The 21,373-nt window shown below is 37.2% G+C and overlaps 1 protein-coding gene and 1 long non-coding RNA gene across 2 annotated transcripts in view; both read left to right on the top strand.

Annotated features, from left to right (window-relative positions):
* USH1C (USH1 protein network component harmonin) overlaps nucleotides 1-21,373 on the top strand; it is a 45,976-nt gene that overhangs the window by 18,479 nt on the left and 6,124 nt on the right. The window contains exons 13-15 of the mRNA XM_056493364.1: nucleotides 123-188; nucleotides 2,693-2,817; nucleotides 4,299-4,375. Of these exons, the coding sequence (XP_056349339.1) occupies nucleotides 123-188; nucleotides 2,693-2,817; nucleotides 4,299-4,375 (268 nt within the window). The remainder of the gene's footprint in view (nucleotides 1-122; nucleotides 189-2,692; nucleotides 2,818-4,298; nucleotides 4,376-21,373) is intronic.
* LOC130254123 (uncharacterized) lies at nucleotides 9,535-14,483 on the top strand. The gene is made up of 3 exons (XR_008840644.1): nucleotides 9,535-10,781; nucleotides 12,677-12,733; nucleotides 14,270-14,483. It is a non-coding gene; the product is annotated as an uncharacterized LOC130254123 (long non-coding RNA).

Genomic DNA, 21,373 nt, shown 5'->3' with positions numbered 1-21,373 from the left:
CCCCCAGTACAAATGTATTTACTGTCTGAACCTTTTGCTAACTATATGCTGACACACTTTGTTCAGGTTCTTACTCAGATAATACTATTTTTATCATGTTGTCCTGGTTCCTCTTGTTATAGAAGAAAGCTGGAGATTTCCCAGAAGGCTGCAGAGGAAGAAGAGAGATACCGCAGAGAAATAGAGCAGTGAGTAAAAGCCTTGCACAGGCAGTGTGCTGCCTGGAAAATGATTCCTTGTGTATAAGCTCTGGCTGAAAACATTCTGTTGCTTTCAAATAAAATTGTGTAGTATTTTCATTTAGCTAAACATAGGATCTAGTACATATCAGCAAGTACTCCACAGTTAAAGAACAGGAAGCTGATCTGAAAATCAGCACCTGTAAACATGAGGCTGATGACAATAATAAATTCAAAGTGAAGTTAAGCCCTTATTTTTAAAGTGCTATTACTATGGAGAGAAACTTAAGATTAAAGAGGTTCTGTGTCCCAGAACTTGATTACCCTGTTGTCTCTGAAACACTACTTTTAATTCACAGAGAAAAAAAAACAGTACTTCTAAAAAACAGATCAGTACTATATTTTTAACTTAAGCATTCTTTACATTTGGAAGTTTGAAATGAACTGGTTGTTACTACAGTAATTAACTTTCCTTCTAAATGATGTTGGGAAATTGCATGAAAATGAAAATGAAAGTTGCAGAATAATACCTGTTTTGATTCAGCCTTTTAAGGCTAAGATTGGTCCTCAAGTCTTTGCCCTGTTGTTATATTAAGGGGGTTTTAATTCATTCAATTAATTTAAGTCCCTTTTGATGTATTAGCTAAGATTTTCTGATAGAAAAAGAGCAGGGATTTCTGACTTTGTAAGGTGCAAAAATAAATATATTCTCCAGCTGTCACAAGAGAAAAATCTTCTGGCAGTCCTGCTGTGGGCTCTACAGCAGCACATGGATGAATCCTTATGTATTTCCATTTTCTGATCCCAGGGAATTGATAACATCCTGTTCTTTATTGTGGAACTCTGTAGAAGTTCCTGCAATAGCCAAAAGCTGCTATAAAAGCAGGCCATCCCAGGTGAAGGATGATTCTGGTCTCCAGATCTAGATTGCCTGTTTGTTATAAAGAAAGTTGGATGTCTACTGTGTTGTTCTGCACTAAAAACATCTTTACCCACTCAAGGAGGGCTTTCATGCCCTGAGGGCTGCTCAGTGTAAAGTCTAGCACAGCTTTATACTTCCTTGTATAATTTTTAAGTGTTGCTCAGGCAGTTTTAATGTTTTTCCATATCACAATCCAAACTGTTAAGTTGATGTCAATCTCCTGGGTGACAAAGAGGGAGAATGGTAGTAGAGGAACCTAGATGAAATCTGCATCTGAGATTTGATGAGCAGTTGTGGCAGGCTAAAAGACAATATTTTTCTGTATTGTTTTTGAGGTTCATGCCTTGCCTTCTCTGAAGAATCATTTCTGCAGGAATTCCTTGTATAAAGTCACTGTGCCTTTTTTTGGTATCTTACATTTGAAAAAAATTCAAATGTGCCTAAATGGCTGAGGTCCCTAACTCTATGTACTGCAAGTTGCATTGTAACACCAACGTTTTTTTAACTAAAATTAAATGAAAAATCATTCTATGCATTGTTCCCTGACAATGCCCCTAAATTTAAATAGTGAGCCTAGCTACAGATTTAAGAGTGTTTTGACTCAATGTGAATATTTTTTCAATTTACTTTAACTAATTTAGAGATGCAGAAGATAATCCAAATATAAATAGCATCATCTGTATTTAAGACCTGGTAAATTTTGGCACCACATAATCAGTTCAAGGCAAGCTATAGTCAAGAATAGATCTTGGATCATTTAAGGCAACATATATGAAGCTACATGTTGTTAGGTTACTCAGTACTTCTGCTGTGATATACTTGGTATTTGCTGGATTTTTGTTTGAAAGCTCTTTTTTCTCTGATCATGCTGCAATACCAGGTAATTTACTTCTTTTGCATGCTCTTTTCCTGAAGTGTTAAACTCTCTGCACCACCCCCATCCTCTATCTGTGCCCATCTATTCACCTCTCTTCTCTTTTTTTATTTTTTCCCCCTAGAATAAGTAATTTAACATGGTTTCCGCTTCAACTGTATTTATTTCTTTTTGGGAAAAGTAATTTTTTTATGGCAACCTAGGGCTATGTTTAGGAAACAATCACCAAAATAGATTTAAAGATACAGAGAGGAGACAGATATTTTTTAGGTATTATTTGCCATTGTGACATCTGAATTAGGTATGGTAGATGTTCTGTCACTCAGTGTTTCAGTTAAAACTGACAGTTTTTCTAGTAAGTAATTCCATTCCTAAAAATGAAAAATTGCCAAGTAAGAGATGGTTTTTCACTTTATTTAAGGTGACAGTACTGTAGTGTGTCACTCATGGCTTAGTATCTGTGCAGGTGTTAATACAACAGGCCTTAGAAGTCTAAATATTAAATAATAATGTCTTACACTGTATTTTGCAAATTATCTTAGTAGCTTAGTAAAATGAAACAGATTGATGAAAGGAATTCAGTTAGGAGGAAGAAGCAGTTTATTATGCTTTATATTCAAGAGAAAAAACAAGCATGCTAAAAAACTATAATGATAATGAATATACACTGATGTTGGTTTTGTACTCAGAATGTCTAACTGCATTTGTTTCCTCTAGAATAACAGCAGAGGAAGAGAAATTTAAAAAGGAGTGGGAAGAAGACTGGGGTCCTAAAGAACCACCCAAGTCTCTAAAAACTGTAACTGCAGAAGTGCACTCTGCCCCTCGTTCCAAACACAAAAGTAAGTAATTGATGTCAACTTGCCTCCTATTTGTCTTAGACACATCACTGAGCTGTATGGAATATAAAACCAGTTTGTCTCCAAGTTAAGCTACCTATTAATTGGTTATTTTCAGAAGGTTGGAAGCATATTATTAACCAATTCAATAACTCTTATTTAACAGGTACCTATCATCCAAAATCTACATCCGTTCAAATAATCATAGTTTTTTAATAAGCAGCAGCAGCAGCAGGAAGAATAAAAATAATAAGGCTCACTAAGAAATGGGCTGAAACATCAACCTCAATAGCTTGGGGTTTTGGTGCATTGTTTTGCATGTTGTTTCTGTTCAGTGTTTACCTGTCAACCTTTTCAAGTTTGGGTTGGAAGGGATCTTAAAGATTCACCTTGTCCCAACCCCCTGCTATGGGTGGGGACACTTTACACTATATCAGGTTGCTCAGAGCCCCATCCAAAACTGGCCTTGAACACTTCCAGGGATGGGGCATCCACCACCTACCCTGGGCAGCCTGTGCCAGTGTCTCAGAGTAAAGAATTTCTTCCTAGTATCTAATCTAATTCTATCCTCTTTTAGTTTAAAGCCATTCTCCCTTGCCCTGTCACTACATGCCCTTTTAAAAAGTTCCTTTTCAGTTTTCTGGTATCCTCTTTTAGGTAGCAAAAGGCTGATCTAAGGTCTCCAAACAGCCTTCTCTTCTCCAGGCTGAACAGCCCTAACTCCCTCAGCCTTTCCTCATAGCAGAGGTGCTGCATCCCTCTGATCATCTTCATGGCCCTCTGCTGGACCCATTCCAACAACTCCACATCCATCTTATATTGGGAGCCCCAGAGCTGGATGCAGCACTCCAGGAGGGGTCTTATGGAAGCAGAGTGGAGGGGCAAAATCCTCTCCCTTGCCCTGCTGCCCTTGATGGAGCCCAGAATGCTGCTGGCTCTCTGACTTACTTGTCCAAAGGGAATTAAGACAGCTGGAGCTTAGCTGGCAGTTAAGAAGCTAAATTGGAAGCTGCAAATTGTATGTGGAGAGTGTACTAAAATTGTATTGTACAAAGAAAAATGTGGAAAGTGCTTGTTGCATAATTTATAGTACACCTAGGCCAATTCCTAACCTGATGTTATTTGATTATATTATTTTGTGTGTGACTTTGAGGAAGTCTGCTGATGGTTCCATTACAGGAAAAGGCACCAAACTCTGCAGGGTTCCCTTCACCACACAGCAGACTAATTGTCCACATGTAGATTCTAACAGCTCTTCAGGACTGGAGGAGGATGGAAATTGATTTAAGTAGGGCCATTTTTTTTTTTTTTTTTTTTTAGCAATTTTGTAGAAAAACATCCCATCACTAACTAAGGTTTTTGTTTGTTTTTTTTGTTTCACGGAAACTTCTAGTCACACATTACTGACCTCTTTTTCATTCCATGGGAACCTCCAGTTGCTGTCACTTCTGTCTCCTCACCCCTTTCCTCCTTTGTTTCTCTAGAAGATTTAAAGGGAGTTGCACATGACCAACTTGAAACAGATGACATGGATGAAGTGAACATGAAGCAGGACAAACAGGTTTGCCACTCAGCCCTGGCTTCCTATCCTGATTCAAATTCTTCCTGTGTCTCATCTCCTCCTGACAGTCAGTCTTGACATTGAACTGACCATTTGGTTTTCCTAGGGTGTGTGGTCCTTTAGTAAATGATGAAGGATTTTGACACTGCTGCTGTTATTGCATCTAAAGATACTTTGATATGGAATCTAACAACCCTACAGAAACATGGACTGTATAGAGTGCTCTGTGTTAGCAGTGTTTCTTATATAAAGTTATAGTAATATATTATTTTTTATGTTTTTACTTAGTAATATATTTTACAGTATTTATGCACTGGGTTTGAAATATTTTTGTCCTGAGAAATGGAGCTTTTCATGTCTCCTCAAAAGCCATGCTCTGCCACAAGCTTGAATGAATTTGAATTTAATTTTCATAAGGCTTGCTAAAACTACTGTAAAGTAGGAGTGTGACCATAGAAATCTTAGCAGTGCACATGCCTGTGTAGTTCTGTATGAAGACTACTTGTTGCATTTTCTTTGTTTGACATAAAATGTGTATCATTGAAATAAGGGAAACTTGTACTAGAACCATTTATCAAGAATTTAGCTAAGAACTTGCCACGTAATATCAAATCTCTGGTGTTGTGCCTTCAAATAAATTTTAATCAGTTGCACATATGAGCACAGATTGATTTGAGTAAAAGCCTGTCCTTGGCTTTTCTTCACAAAACAACTTTTCCTTTACCTTTTGTAGCTTTTGGATGGTTTTATCGGTATGATGGAAAATTTCCTACAATCCGTAAGGTACAAAGTTTGAAATCTGAATTTGTTTGCTGTGTGTTTGAATTGGAATTCCTCTTTTTTCTTCTTCTCTGTTATTGGTAAACATTCTTTATAGTCAAATGCTCCTCATTTTAACGTGTGCACAAATTAGGATGCCTTTGGGATGCATGTGCCCAGGACTTTGTCCTTTTGAGTCCTTCAGGCTCTGAGTTCTGCCATGTGCAGAGGGAATTCTATAACAACATTTTGAAGAGGGTCTTCATTACAGGTGGGCAATGCATGTCTTCATGATCTCCAAAAGTTCTCAGAATCATGTGTATATAAAAACAGTACAGAGTCAAAAATCATGCAGTTATACCTTTGCAAGTCTCTCTGTAGGAGAAGTGCTGAAGGCAAAAGGCTTTTAGGCATGTATATACGAGCAAAAAAAAAAAAAAAACAACTAACAATCTTTAAGCTGATAGGATACTTCTGTGTCTACATGTAGAAATAGAGATGCTGCTGAAGTATGGCAATTTCAATTTATGAGAGTTTCAAATAATATTTTATACTTGCTGTTGCTTCCTTCTCTTTATTTCTTGCAATGTGTATTAGCCATATTATAGAGGGCTTGCTGTTGTGTTGTGTGCTCTGGTGGTGGGTTTTTTGGTAACTAACTGTGGTAAAAGAAGATTTTGTGCATGTATCTAGCAAGAATACTCAAGGTTTCAGAGAGGATTAGGATTGTTTCTGATAGATGAAGTATTTGTGTCACTGTTTAGGACTATTTCACTTTCTGTGTGCCCAGGATATACCTGTTCCCCTCAAAAGAGATTAGGAGAAGATGGTGCATTCCAATACCTTTTTGTACTGCTAGTGACTGTAAATCATCATGGATCTGTAACCTGTGTGAAAGCCAGGGCAGTTAGGATTTTTATCTGAGAATTACGTATGCATCATGTTATGGCAACACTTCATACAAAGAGGGTGGTATTTTGTGTTGCTGCTGACAACTATGGTTTAGAGAATGCCCAAAGACCTCTTCATATACTAATAATCATACACAATTCCTGTTGAACTTACCACACAGTGCATACTAGAAGCTTGAAAAGATTTATTTTTAATCATTTGCTTTTGGCAGTGATGAATTTTCATCCTACTCCCCATTGCTAATGATTTTTTTCTGTACTAAAAATGTCTATAATAGGAAGTAAACTGAATCCATGGGGAAAATTGTAGGAAAGGATGAATCATCCTGTTGTATCTGAATGCTGTGAATGCAGCTAAGACAGTCAGATATATGTTCATGTTCTAGAAGACTTTGGTTTGTGTCCTGCTTACTGTGCCTGTGAATTCAGTAATTCTTCAAATGTTGATACCTAGCAAGCTGACCTGCCTGATGTTACATGTAAATGTATCTTCTAATTTTTAGAGGATGATATTTACAATTGTTGTTAAGGTAAAGACTAATTGTCCCTGAATAAAATACACCACAGAATTAGGTTTGTGTTAAAACATTAGTATGAAAAGCTAGATTTTTTTAGTCAAGCTTTATCTCCAATGGTTTTGGGGTTCCTTTCCCCCTTCTCCCCTCCCTACAACACCACCATGACGTAACCATGAAGCAATAGACCACATCCCACTGAACTCAGTAGTACAAAATTCCAGTAAACTGCTTGACTAGGTGAATTGGCTTTTGTAGCTGCCAAGGAAAATGTCTGTTTTCCAAGTCTTTGTTATCAATATTAACGTGCAAAAGGTGAAAGGAAGACAAATAATGCTATTTAATGTGAAGCAGTTCATGGTGGTTTGGGGAATTCAAAGCATGAAAAGTCAATAGCTGCTGATGAGAAGAACAAAATCAAACCTGAAGCACAGCCTTTCTGGCAGTGGCAGTAATTGCCAATAAGTGGCCACCTGCTCCTCTGTTTTACTTTTCATAAATAAAGGGAGGACATGGCATTTCCAATATGAACTGAGTACAAATGTGGAAGGGTAGCAGAAATGGGACATCACTAAAGTAGAAATAAGGAGCAGCATGTATTTTGAAGGGAACAGAGGCTTCCAAAAGACTATGTAGCTTTTCCCTTTGTTTGTATCCTACATTGAAAATTTTAGTGTCACTTTGTGCTGTATTAGTTAACTCATCTGAGTAGATTTTATCCAGTGCTTTTAGGAGCTGTATGGTCTTAGTGATGAAGTGTTCCTTCTTGGAAGCAACTCAGTTTCTGCACTGATCTAAACCTTTCCTTTATAACTCCTTATTTCAGATTTATTAGGGGATGCAAAGCTGCTTTTAGAGCATATGCATGAAGCTGTTGTATGCATGGACTATTCACATCTACCTATACATGAGCATCTGTCACCTGAAAGCAATCAGTCATATATATATATATATAAATGCCAAAACAGATAAATGGCAAAACAAGACCCAACCAAAACTGTTTGAATATTCAGTTTTATAGTGGGCCTGTGTCTCCTAAAGTTGTAATTTTGCAGAGGAACAAAAAAGTTGAATTCTCTGATTTCATCCAGCTTATGTCAGGGGGCACAAGCCCTCCAAAAAGTTTGAATTTCCTGCACATTGCTGGGTAAATGGACTTTTGATTTTCTTTTAAAAAACACCCCCATGCTTGCATAGAGTGTAATTAATTTTTCAAGGCAGACACTCATGTACCAAGATTGAAGTTTGTGGTGTTTTTAGCTGATGTAAAAATTTTTGTTAAAACACCTTCCCAGAAAGGGAAAGAACGAAAGAAGTCAAAAAGTGATAGTTTTTGTGAGCAAAAGAAGAATAAAAAGGAAATGGAGTTTGAGCAAAAACTTGCCAAAGAGAAAGAAGGAATGCTGGAGAGAGAAAAGCAACTGAAAATAAATCGTCTTGTGCAAGAGGTATGTTGTGATCTATCAAGTGCAAAACTATATTGAAAGAAAATTAGATGGATTTCTAGTGGAATTATTTTAGCAGGACATTTGTTTAATTATGTCAAAGATAATGAAATTTTAAAAGCTGTTTTACTGCAAAATTCAGTTGCTACATTTGCTTATTTCTAGTCAGCTTTTGCCCAAATGAGGATAGCTCTGCAGTTTGTTCATGTGTAATAAGTAATGAATTTAATGAAAAATAGCAAAATAGGAAATCCTTATTAAAAATATTATTATTATTATTCCTATTTTTATAACTAATTTAGATGGCATTTCATACTTCTGAAACATATTATGACCATACCTATAACCTTTTCTAATGCACCAATGTTATGGTCAAGGTATCTGAGACAGAACGAGAAGACCTGGAAGAATCAGAAAAGGTGCAGCACTGGGTGGAAAGACTTTGTCAGACACGGTTAGAGCAGATTTCCTCTGTGGAGAATGAGTCTCCTGAGGTAAAATTCTAGCTTTTCCATATATATTGCATGATCTCTAAATAACTGAAAGTTGTCTCCTAAAAGCAACAGGTTTTACCAGTGAAAAAATTTGTCTTTGTCTTTCTCCCCTCAGTCTTCTTTCTAGGAGAGGGAAAAAAAAAAGTCAATTATTGATGACTTACAATCTATAGAATTTGTTTTTCCTATATTTTATGAAGATTTAAACATTATTTTAAAGAATTGATTGTATTTTGTCCTTTTTAACTGTATTATCACCACTAAATTTTATTGTCTCATGAAGTATTTGGGCTACCAGTAAAAAAAGCTAGATCCAGCTATATTTATTAGTATCATGTGAATATAAGAAGATCATTGATGATGAGCTCTTGGAAGTTTCCTTGTATTGCATGAAATAAAGGAACAGGGTAAGAAAATTACAAAGAATTATGCAATTCACAAGGAGTAGGGTTTGGGCTTGTGCTTGTGCTTTAAGTAGTCCCCTTTAATCAGGGAGCTGCAGATAGTGATTGTTCCTTAGAGCCTGATGGTTCTAGATGTGAAGTGAGGCTTTCCCACCATCCTGTTGCTCTGGCTGTCTTCCAAGGAAAGCCACTTCCAAGAGGAACACTGCAATCTACTGAGCTCCCGTGGGATCCCCGAGAAACTCAACCACAAAAGGGACCTTGGGGAACACTCTTGCATGATTTTCCTTCAGGTCAGCGTGGAGCAGCTCTGGAAAAAGCAGCTGATCTTTTGTTCCCCATGCCCCTAGGCTCAGATCCATGTGGTTTTTCAGTACAGATCTTTAGTGGAATGGTTGTGCAGAGTTTTTATCTTACTATCACTTGGCAGTTTGTGTTCTGCTAGAACTTTGTCCCCCTTACTTTGTAAAGTAAGAAACAACATTACAGATTACAAACTGTTGTATTTTCAGAGCTCTACCTGGATTTAAGACAAGCATTCTGTGTTGTGTTTGCTCCATCAATTATTCCATTATGTTATATGTAATTGCTCTACTACGATTTTTCTACAAACCTACCCAAGCAGTTAAAACATGTAAAATGCGAAACCTTAGAGCTAAATGCTGAAAAATATTCGGGTGCTACAGGTTTGAACTGTTTCTTGGGAACAAGAGCATTCAAGATCTCAACCTCTGCCAATGAAATAGCTATTTTTCAGCACAAAGCAGTGAGCATGTTAGATAAGAAGAATGTGAGACGTGTTACCCACTTGAGGGAAGTGTTGCCATATTAGAGTAAAATGAATGTGTCTGTCAGACAGCTTATGTATGTAAGGTTTCCTCAGCTGAGTCTACAAAATAGCAAAATGACTGAATTTTCTCAAATAGTCCAGTTTGATCACTGATTAAAAAAATGTGTAGACTCCTTCCTCACACACATCCTTATTTTTTTGGATGAGCTGCTCATTGTGTTCAAACTCTGAAGTTGCTTAGTACCCCAGTAGATCTGGTGTGGATTAACATAAATTATAAAATCTCAAGCCTCTGGTGGACTAAGATAAATTATTATATCTCAAGCCCCTTGAGGTTCTGAATTTCATAGCTCACTAAACTTTTTGTTTTGATAGCTACTTAAGCTTAATTTCCTTTCTTGTACTAATGTGTGGTTATGTTTACATAACTTTAACCCCTTTCCCTTTTTTCATGACACAGAATCCCAGGGCCTGTCTTTGATTATTTTCCTTCAAATAATCACCTTTGCAAGGAGTAATTCTTGCTTTTTCCTCCTAAGAGCCAGAGAGGCAATGTTGTGTGATCTTGGTTTGTCCTGGGATTTTGTGACGCCGTTAGGGTTTTGAAGGGTTTCTTTTGTCGACCCCCTTACCCCAACAGCTGCTGTCACACCACTCCCATTTTTCTCCTTTTTAACCTGGAATCCCAAGGAGTGCTTTTAGAAGGGGTTTGTGCATATTCTGCGTGGGGGAAGCGAAGATCTCCCTGTGGAGGAGCAGTGAGGCTGAGCGGCGTTCTGGGGCCGGCTGTCCCTCAGAGCTGCGGCAGGCAGGAGCGTTGAGGCAGATTTCTGTCCTGTCACACGCAGCTGGCGGCTGGGCGCCCTTCTGCCTCTCCCTCTGGCACCTCTCTGCGGCGCTTCGCGGGGGGCCTGCAGCTGCACACCACAGATCTGGACGACATCAACCTGGATGAAGTTGACAAACCCAAACCGCGCGCGCCGCCGCCGCCACCGCCGCCCGCTGTCACCCCAGCACCTGCAGCTCATCCACCTCCTGCCCCAAACGCTCCACGAGGTCCAGCCCTGCTGGTAACTCCAGCTTCCCAGGTGACCTCGGCATCTGTTTGGATGCATGCACCCTTACTGTTCCCCTGCGTGCCTCCCTGCCCTGATCCATCACCCTCTTCGCCACTGGGTCGACCCTTCTGCGCCTTGCAATGTTAAAAGAGGTTTCTTCATTTTTTCAGTAGTGATCGCAGTCTAGAAGTAGTTTTATTTTAATATTTTTTAAATCTAAGTCAGGAGGGGTTTGCTCTTCTACTTGGGTACCATGTAGCCCTATTACCTGCAGATGTCCTAGGCAGAATGTATCAGTTAAAAAAATAGATTATTTGGATTTGAGTGATTTAAAAGACAAGCAACCACAGGCAGAAGATTTAATTCATTGTTAAATTTGAGAAAAGTATACCTGTAGCGAAAATGACCTGTGGAAGTGCTTTAAATATGTCATCAAATTGCTTTGGTAGGTGAGAAGAGCAGACAAAGAAAATTGGCACAAAGACAGAAGGTCAAGCTTTTAAAATATCAAAACTGTGTAAAACAAAAAAGCAAGGCCTGGTAACCTGGTTTGACTTTCTGCACTTTGAGAAAACATTGACTTTCTCCTTATTGCAATCTGAGTCCAAAAGAGGATCAAATAAAAGAAATCTTGTGACAAATCTCACTTTAGGAAAGAAATGGCAGCTAATTTACCATAATTCCCTTTGCTAAGCACTGTAGTGAGAATCATGTGCTTGTTCTTTTGGCAAAAGATACTTACTTGTTTCAAGCAGCAGAAGAGGATCCCATATGACCACTTTTTTCCTACACAGATTTCTGCATGTGTTGACTGACTGCACTATTGGGTTTTGGGGGTTTTGCATGTTTGCTAAATAGTCTTTGTACTTGCATGATTCTCCTTGGGTTGGAAAGGATATGCAAATGTATCAGTTTTTGTCGAAACTGGTAGATTGTCTCTGTGAATAATTGCCCCAATGTGACCCATGAAACTTATAAACTTATTGGTAAATAAAGTTTATAAGTTGTAAACTTATGTGGACCTCTGATAGTGCTTGATCTATGTGGCTTGTACATTTGAAGTGCCAAGAATGTGCTAGATCTACTGAAATGGAAATACCATATGTTCTTATGAATAGTAGGTTTCCCAAGTTATTTGGAAAACAAAAATGATGTGAAATGACACAAGTGTAAAAAATACCTGTGTTGAGAGGAGAAATACAATCCTCTAAAGAGAACAGAGAATATTCAGATAGAAGGAGTAATATAGGAACTGCCATACTGATCTGACCCCAAATCAATATGTTCTAATATCTGTTTCTGGCAATTTGTCACTGCTAGATTTGTTAGAGAAAATAAATTAAGAATTAAGAAAAATATGTTAGGTAACAACAAATAACCTACCCTTTAAAATTAATGTCAGTTTTCACTGAATATAATTAGTGTATATGGGGAAATAACTAGGCTCTCAGTAAAATTAATTGAGCCAAAGCTGCTTCATTTATAAATAGATAATTCAGTATTTCTGATGTCGTTTCAGAAATGGAAGAAATATCCAAAGCTTGATAATTTATTCTTGCTACCTTTTACAAAGTCAGTTTTAAAACCCACAGATAAGCAAAAGCAATGCATTTGTGTGACTATGGATCAAAGATCTCGTGTTTATGCCTGGTAAAACCAACAAATAAATTGTCCCATAAGTTCATGTTTCTAATATTACTCAAGCTGGTAAATCATCTCTACATTGCTCCATTTTTTGTTTTAACCCAGATCCTTTAATTTCCAATTCAGCTCGAACAAAACCTGACAAAAGGAATAAAAATCCTGTCAGAGACATTCTTGAGAACTAGCTATTAAAATATCTGGTATAAATTGTCTGTTTCTGAAAAAATTATTATTAGTTCTACACTTTCTATGAGCCCAGTACTAAGTGTGTTGCTGTTTAGGTTGTAAGAGACACCTCCCACGTTGGCAAAGCATCCCCTGTGTCAAGCAACCCGCTGGTATGTCACGTGCTGTTTCTCATGGCTGTAGTTTCATGAACTTCCCATGTAGTGCTAATGGCAAGGAATTGTCAAGGGTTTCCCTCTGCAGGGCTAATTTATTTAAAATTCAGCACATGGAGTGATCTGTGGAGATGCACTGCTGTGCTGAAAGCACAAGTGATGGAAGTGACTGCTAATGGTCCAAGGATTTTGTATTTCAACAGTTTAGCAAAATGCAGTCTATATTTGCATGTTGTGAATGTCTGTATGTCACAGGGCATGTGCTTTGTTCTTCCATCAAGGCAAAAATTGCTAGGTTCAAACCATCTTTTAAATATAATGGGTGCTAAGAAGCAAGTTTCATCTCAGAACCACCATTTGTGTGATATCTCTTTCCCCTGATTTTGAGTCAGAATGATCAGATGTCCATTCTGCACTCTAGAAAAATCTGTTGCTAAATTGTGCAGCTCCAGGAGAAACCATCCAGCTTAACAAATTGGTATCTGTGAATCTGTTGATTCTGATTCTTCTGAGTTCAGAATGCTTAATGATACAATGTATTTTGCAGTTGCAAAAGTTGAGTTTTGCACTCAACATCAGTTGAGTGATATCCACAGGGACTTTTGAATATCTGATTCAAACTTTTTTAAAAAATTATTTAAGAAAGGAAAGAATGAGGGGAAAAAACCCACAGAGGGGGAAAAAACCACACACATACACAAAAACAAACAGAAAACGAAATCCAAAAATTGGCTTAACCTATTTGCTCGCTGCAGATAAATAACTTCAGAGGTTACAGCTTGTACCATAAGAAAGATCTCTGGAGTACATCATATTTCCTATGAGAAACATTGAGAAAAGTGTCCTAAGAGTTGCTGGGGTTAAGTCAGAAACTGAACCCACAGGGCTCAGTTTTGAACCATTTTCTTGAATAAAACTGTGCTTGATATCAGTGAGAGTTTGGGCTGGGTGGGAAGCGTAGGATTGGACTAGGACATGCTGAATGATCAGGCTCAGATACATCTGGGTATCTCTGCTTTGTGGAGTCAAGGGCAGGGAATTAAGCTAACAAACCCATCACTGTTAAATCAAGATAATTTAACTTGAAATTCTTTATGGAAAGCTGTCTGCTGCAGCCCTGCTGAATTTCATCTTGAAAGATCTATTCAGCCATAGATTAGTTAAAATCTTATTTTGGGATCGCTGTGTTCTTACACTCAACTTTAGCAGTTTTGGTTGTTTTTTTTTCCCTCTAACTTCTCATTCAGCTCATTGCCTCTATGGGAAAAATGCCAAAAGCAGGGCTGAGATTTTTCCATAATGTTGATGGTGAAGCCAGAATTTAAGTGAAAAGCTACTACCTGGAAAGAAGAGAAATTGTGGTTTGGTTTGTTGATTTTGTAAGCCCTAGTTAAAATAATTCTGTCAGCCCTTTCTTGTACTGGTGTCATTAAATTCTTTATGATAAACCATTTGAATTGAGGAGTCTTGGTGAAATGATGGATTTGCATAAATTAGGTTGTGAACTATAATTTTCTTAATTTAACTCCATAGCAACTTGCTCCAAGTCCACCTACCCAGCGTCACCCAGGGGTACCAATAGTCTCTAAACCAGTTATGCTGCATCCTGACCCAAACTTCGTGGTCAGGCCAACAATCAAATCAGAGGCCCTGGTAAGCCTTTTAATATCATTTTTCTTAGTACTCCAGTACTGTGGGGATTTGGTTTTGACATTGTTCTTTGAGATATCATCAAAGAATAAATCTTTGTCCCATTTCCTGCATATTTTCCTGTATATTTTCAAGCAGTCATTAATGGTAAGTACAAAACAGTATTTTTCCACTTTTTTTCCATGATGGAAAAGCCAATTTAGTGACAATTTTTGTACAGGGGTGCATAATTCCAGAGCAGTGTAAAGCCCTGGAATTTGTACATCTTATTTCTCATTTATTCAGATACTGGGTTTTATTTTTATAAATTCTGAATTCATCAGAAATTAAATAATGAAAATTAACTTAACTGCTTTTTTCCTTTGTAAACAGTCATGAACATATTTGAAGATATAAGCCTTATATAATTTATCATATATATATATATATATATATACATATAATTTAAATGTATCTTTTCATTTCCAGGGAAATTTTTTTTTTGTTATATCAGACTCCAATATACTGGTCATACTCTTTTTCTTATTTCTTTTCCGTTTTTGTTTCAAATGCAAGTGAAAAGTCAGAGGCTAAACCTTGTAGCATCCTTAGGAATTGCTGTTTATGAGGGAAGGGGAACCAAGGCTTACTAAGCAAAAAAATGAGAAATATTGCTCAGACAGATGATAACTCCCAGCTGAAAGTCCTTGAAATTCACCTAAAATAGCTGGTGGACTAATTAGGAGTATTTATTCTTGAGGGTTATCATGGCATAAGCTGTTATGGGAGTTCTGTGTTTGTTGCATGCACGTGTGGACACATGTATATATGCATTTGCAAAACAGTAAGTGTCAGAAAAACCATCAAATCTATCTTGCATTTATTTAATGAAAAGATATTTGTGGCAATAAATTATGTGCACAATATTCCTAACTGTTTCATTAAAACATTATGGATTTTTTTATCATTTTTCTCTTTAATAATTTAGATACTCTTGTTCCTTTACTTTCCCCAGTTACACTTTGAACAAATTTAAGTGATACTTAGTAACCACTTTTCCCACAGCCAGAGTCATCTTGAAGCTTCTATATTATAGATGAATTGAATGGTAATTGGAAGCAGTTTTAATAAGTTGCATAAAAGAAGGCAGGCTCATGAGCTAAAAATAAATTCAGATCCCTCCAGTGGAGATGTTTGCTTCAGTTGGAGCTCTCATTTTGATTGTGTTCAGTAATTTAACATCTCTAAGCAATATGAAATCCCTTAGGGGAGGAATGAACAAAGTTAATAACATCTAGCTCTTGAAAAAGTGTGTATATGTGAACTAGTTTGTAAAATGGATAATACTATTATGTGTGATCAAAAAGTCTTGGTACAAATTTTAAAATACACTTTTTTTTTTACTGACTACATACAATTAGTTTAAGAAACTGGCAACAGGATCCGCTTCCATGGGAAATGTCATATGATTTGTTATGCATGCATGCACATTTTCCAAATCACAAGTCTGCTAAAATCTTTCAGTCATCTTCCTTCCCAAACTGCCTTATATTAGTTGGAAGATCAAAATTTCCATGAGAGCAATATTCTGGTGGGACTTTGAGAGAAAGATCAGTCTCTGAATTGTTTGGCAGACCTTATACCTCTTACTTCCACTGATGACTTACTGCAGTAAAGGGTATTTATTGAACCTCCCTGCAATGAAGTCACAAGTGGTATGTGAAGCAAAACTTGCATGGATACTGAAGAAGGAGATTACTCCTATTAGTGAAAAAAAGAAAAGGCCAGTGTATGACAAAACAAACAAGACAGTACCTGCCTGTCTCCAGAAGTCTACAGGAATTATAATTAGATTTCATGCAAGAGGGGAGGAGGTTTGATTGGTTGCTAGGTGTGATTTTGTGCCTGTGTGCTTAAGTTCATTAGTTAGATACAGGACCAGTTCCACTTCTCTTAGTGGAGGAGAGTATCACCAAAGACAACATATCATTTGCTGTCTGGTTTCTCATCTTCCTATATTTCACACACTTTATGGTACTTCAGCTTTTATGTCTTAATTTGACATAATGCAACCACTTTTTCTACCTTTTTTTTTACCTGAATTTAACTGTCCTGAACACAAAGCTTAAGAAACTGAGGCTGATGGATTTATTTGATTCAAGCAGCTAATCCAGTTGGCCTATATTCAAGCAATTGACTAGTAAAGAAGATGAAAAAGCATGCACTGGAGAATAAAATAGGCATGCAAAAATGGGTAAAATTCTCCTGTTACCTGAAAGGTAGTTGGGCCAGATAATCTCTGTTGTGACTTAAGTAATCTTATTAACTAAATTCAGGTCAGAATTCAGGTCTTTTAACAATTGATGAAAATGAAATCGTTTTCACTTATAAGTAGGGAAATGAAGGGAGATGCTTAAACCTTAAGTGTGGCCTTGAACGCTGAGGGCTGCTCTGAGTCAAAATCAGTGTGAGCTGTACTGGAGTAAACTTGAATACACTCATGGCAAAGCAAATTAAACTTGGCTCAGGGAACAGGAGAGGACTGTTATGATTTAGTGGTGAGATTTTCATAGATGCAAAACCACCAGGAATATTAGTCTCTGCTCTCCCATCTATCACAAACATCCTGTTGTGTGAGGTTACAAGGCTCTGTTGCACTTGCTGCTACAGAAGATATTTCCTCCCTTATTCCTTTGTGGCTGGATAAAGAATTTCTAAAGGGGAAAACAAATAATGTTTGAGCTTTCCTCTAATTTGCAAGATTTGAAGCCTGATTTTACAGGACTGAAGTCAAGACAGGTGCTTAGATACCGTGTAACAAGATCAGAGAGGATTAGAAATTTCAGTTAGTATTGCTTATAGCCAAAGCAAAACAATGTGTGTTGAAAATGATTTGGTTTTTTGTTTTATTTTTAGAGAGGTTTTACAGAGATTTGTGGAAAATCTTTCTAAATTTCCCCCTAAGTCCTCCAAGAGAAAAACTCACTGTTTGTATTAATCAAACACAAATCACATTTCATTAACTCTAGAATATATTTTTCCAAGTAATGGTAGAACTATAGGACACTGAGAGAAACATTAGTGAAACACACATAGTAATTTGTTTTAAGGCAAATTGAGTTTGAAAAGGTAAATGCCAGAGTTCAGTCTGTAGAAAAGTCTTTCTTGTTTCAGAAGACTCAATTAAGTTACCTGATTTGCTGCAAGGTTTTGAGTGGAGGCTGGGGAAGTGTCAGTAGTGATTTGTATAATAATATGGGGGTTAGTCCATTTCATTTTTGAATATTATTGCATACTAATAAGATATTCTTTATTTTAAGTGATTCCAAACTACAGCAAACCTTTTGTTAGAATAGTGGAAGTGACAGAAAAACAGAATTAATATGGAATTTAAGACCTTGAAGCCAAATGCAATAAAATAAAATCAAATCGATTTAATAATAGAAATCACCTCTTCAGTATAGGAAGTCCTTGGTAGGAAAGCAAATCTTAAATGCATAAAAATATATTTATCATGACTTCTCAATATTTTGGAAATTATTGTTTACCATTTTGCCCATGTTTAAGGTTGGGGTTTTTTTCAATTTTTTTTTTTCTCATATATCATGGATGAGACTCCCAAGCACAGTTTTTTAGAGATGAGTCGTAAAAGCAGTAATGGAAAATATTTTTAAGAAATCTTGTGGTATGGAAATGTGCATTATTTATGTCGTTTCTCTAGAGTTCTTTCAACTTTTTATTCAGTACTGTTTCACTGTGTGTGTTCTCTCATTTTGAAATGATACAGGGAACAAGCACTAACAAGTGCAAGTGTGATTCAGTCCCTACGAGAGTAAAATAAGCAGTATGATAATTTGTGAGTAGGTGATACTTATTTACAGCAAAAAGTTAATACCTGGCTTGGCGATTTTCTTTCTTTTGCAGCCACAAGAGATGTTTAAAAGGATGGTGGTTTACAATTCATCATTTAGATCTAACAAAAAACAAGTAAAAAACATTTTCCGTGTTTTGTGTGGTCTTGTTTGACTAATCATAGATTTAAAACTTTCCTTTCCAATTCTGTTGCTCAGTTTCTAAAACAGAAGATGCAAGACACCCCTAGTGCATGAGAACTGCTAGTCTTTGTAAGCTTAAAGTGTGTGCCTGTAGCTCCTGCTAGTCTAGGCAGAAGAAGAATGAGAATAAATCCTTCAGGTTGAATCATCTGTAACTACTTATATGGTTAAGTGCAACCTTTAAGATAACTGAACACTGATAACTGATATGATACTGATATTCTTAAGATTTCCTTGTGTCTTTTAGTGTCCAGTAATAAAATACTTTATCAGTTTAACAAATAGAGTTAACATCATGACATAGTTACTGGTAGGAAATCAGAGGTACTGCTGGTGGAAAGCCTTGTTCATTCAGTCTTCCTATATTGTGTTGGATTTTCCAACTGCATTTTTTCTTTTCTTGCTTTCCTCTGTCATAAGGATGAAGTTGTCATCTCTTCATCTTTGGTTGGCTGGTGGTTCAATAGATGGTTTCTTGAAGAAGTGAATTTTATGCTGAACTTCTCTGCTGTAAAATGTACCAGTTTCTATAGAAAACCCCTTGTTAGTGCTGGCTAAGTTAGATGCAGTGACATTATATGAAAAGTTGGCACACAGTAGTGAGCTCATAGTGTGGGATTAATAATTTTTTCTTCTTTTAATCAGTTTCAATCTATATCTAGAAAGGAAAACTGTCTGAAAAAGATCCAGCTTTGAGATTATTTATTTGCCAGTAAATGCCAGTATGTTCTGAATATATAACAATTGTGTTTTCAAAAGAGGTGTTTTTTTGAAAGGTTAGGTATTTCTGGTCGTGTGTTTCTCTTTCAGTTATTTGTTGTTGTTTTTGTTGTTGCTTGGGTTTTGTATGTTTGTTTGTGTTTGTTGTTATTTCAGCTTTCAATTGCTCTTGACTATTGTTGTTAGAAACCAGGGAAGCAGTATCATTAGTATAAGTGCTTGTGTTTTGGAGGTTGTTTTTTCTTTAAATAGTAGCTTCAGCTTTCACCTGGAATTCCAGACAGAGAGCTGTTTCAGTGCAATAAAATATTTTAGTGTTCCAATTTTCAACTTATGCTCAGTCCTCTGAATGTTTTTGTAAGTCAAGAAGGGATTTGAATGGTCTTACTCTTTCACCTGAAATGTCCTGAATGGTGGGAGGGCAGGCTTAGGACTGTGCTTTCCACTTGGTGTTCCTTGGCTCATTAGTCCCTGCTTGGATATGGAGTGCACTTTGATCTCTGGATTTGTGGAGTCCATTCCAGGGAAGCTTTATTACAGTTCAGTGCATGTTACTTTCTGTCTTTGCAATATCCGTACATTATTGGATCCAGATCATATCCCTGATACATAGTGATATAAACCCAAGGGGGAGAACAGTTTAGATTGAATATTAGGAAATGGTTCTTCACCCACAGGGTGGCTGGGCACTGGAAGAGGCTCCCAGAGGCACCAGCCTGACAGAGCTCCAGAAGTGTTTGGACATGCCTTCAGATGCATGGGATCACTCTGCAGGGCCTGGGGTTGGACTTGGTGATCCTTGGTTCCTTCCAACTGAGAATATTCTATGTCTCTATGACTTTTGCTTGCAGATTGTTTTTTGGTGATTTTTTTATTTTGTGTGTTTGTTTTTGTGGAGTTTTTGGGTGTTTTCCTGTTTAAAGATTATTTTCCCAGGAAAACTTCCTTCAAGGGCAACATCTGTTTTTCATGAGGACAACCTGGGACAAACAGTTCATTTCCTTTAGATTACATAATGACTTAGTGACTTGGCTGAGATTGGAGTCCTTTTCCCTAAATTACTTGCTCCAAACCTATAGATACCTACTTTAGCCATGATTCCAAAAGGCAGTAGTAATTCAGTTATTCAAACTATTAATTGTCGAGGTAGCTTTCTTTGTAAAATGTTTCTCTTAGAGTTTTAGTTAAATGGTTCAAAATATTAATCAGCTTTGGAAATTAACAGATGATTGGTTGAAGTTTTCCCTCAGGATGAAATTCTGCCCTTGATGATGTCTGTGATGAAATTCCCATTTATCTGGTTAACAAATGTAATGCAGTGTAACAAACTCAGTGTTAGGCAGTGCTGTTATGGGTGAGATCAGAACCCAGAGGGTTCATAGTCAAAATTAGGCAACTGAAAGAGGTGATAAAGAGTACAGCAGAGGAGGCATTAGTATTTTCTGCTGCAGCTTTGCCATTTAACAGCCAGCCCTTAAATACACCACAAGAATCTCAAGCTGTGTGTTTGGTTTACAAGTGGAAAAAGGCTTAGCAAAGGCTATTTTGCCAAAGACTATAAAGTTACCAAATGGATCCAGTAGAAAAGAGGGCAGTAATGAATATATCAAGCTTGATCATGCACTGAACCACTGGTCTGTGTAAGGTATTGACTTGCCTGCTGTGTCTGCAAAGGGTTGTGTGGTTCTGTGCTCTCTTATCACCAGGGGAACACACCCTATTGCAGCTTAAGGCCACAAGAGTGGGAGGTAAGTGCCTCAGTAAAGATTTTGTTAAATTCTGAAATCCTTACTTTAGCATGAAGGGTAAGTGAAGAGCTTTCATAAATCCCCAGCAGCTACTAATCTCACCCAGTAGCTACTAATCCTCCTCAAGAAACTGCCACTCAAACACCATTGACTCCTGATTGCTGGTGCAGGAACTCCCATCCTTGCAGAAAAGGTAACTCCTGCTTTCCCCTGCAGTCTTGGTCTGACAAAAGGTTAAGCACTACATTTTGAGTCCTCTCAAAGCTTAAATCTTGCTGTGCCTAACTGCACTATCATCTTCTGCATTTCAGACATTCCCTGACAAAACTTTTAAGTCCTCCACAGAACCATATGATAACAAAAGTCATATTGTTATCCTGAAAATTGTCCAACAAATTGTTGTCCTGCACTTGCTTGTGATATGGAGCCAACTCCCTCAAACTCCACATCAAGAAGGAGAGAAGGGGAGAGTTGTGCTGCTGACA

Source organism: Oenanthe melanoleuca, chromosome 5 (genome assembly GCF_029582105.1).
Source record: "Oenanthe melanoleuca isolate GR-GAL-2019-014 chromosome 5, OMel1.0, whole genome shotgun sequence".
NCBI lineage: Eukaryota > Metazoa > Chordata > Aves > Passeriformes > Muscicapidae > Oenanthe > Oenanthe melanoleuca.
This window is presented reverse-complemented; position numbering and strand designations above follow the sequence as displayed.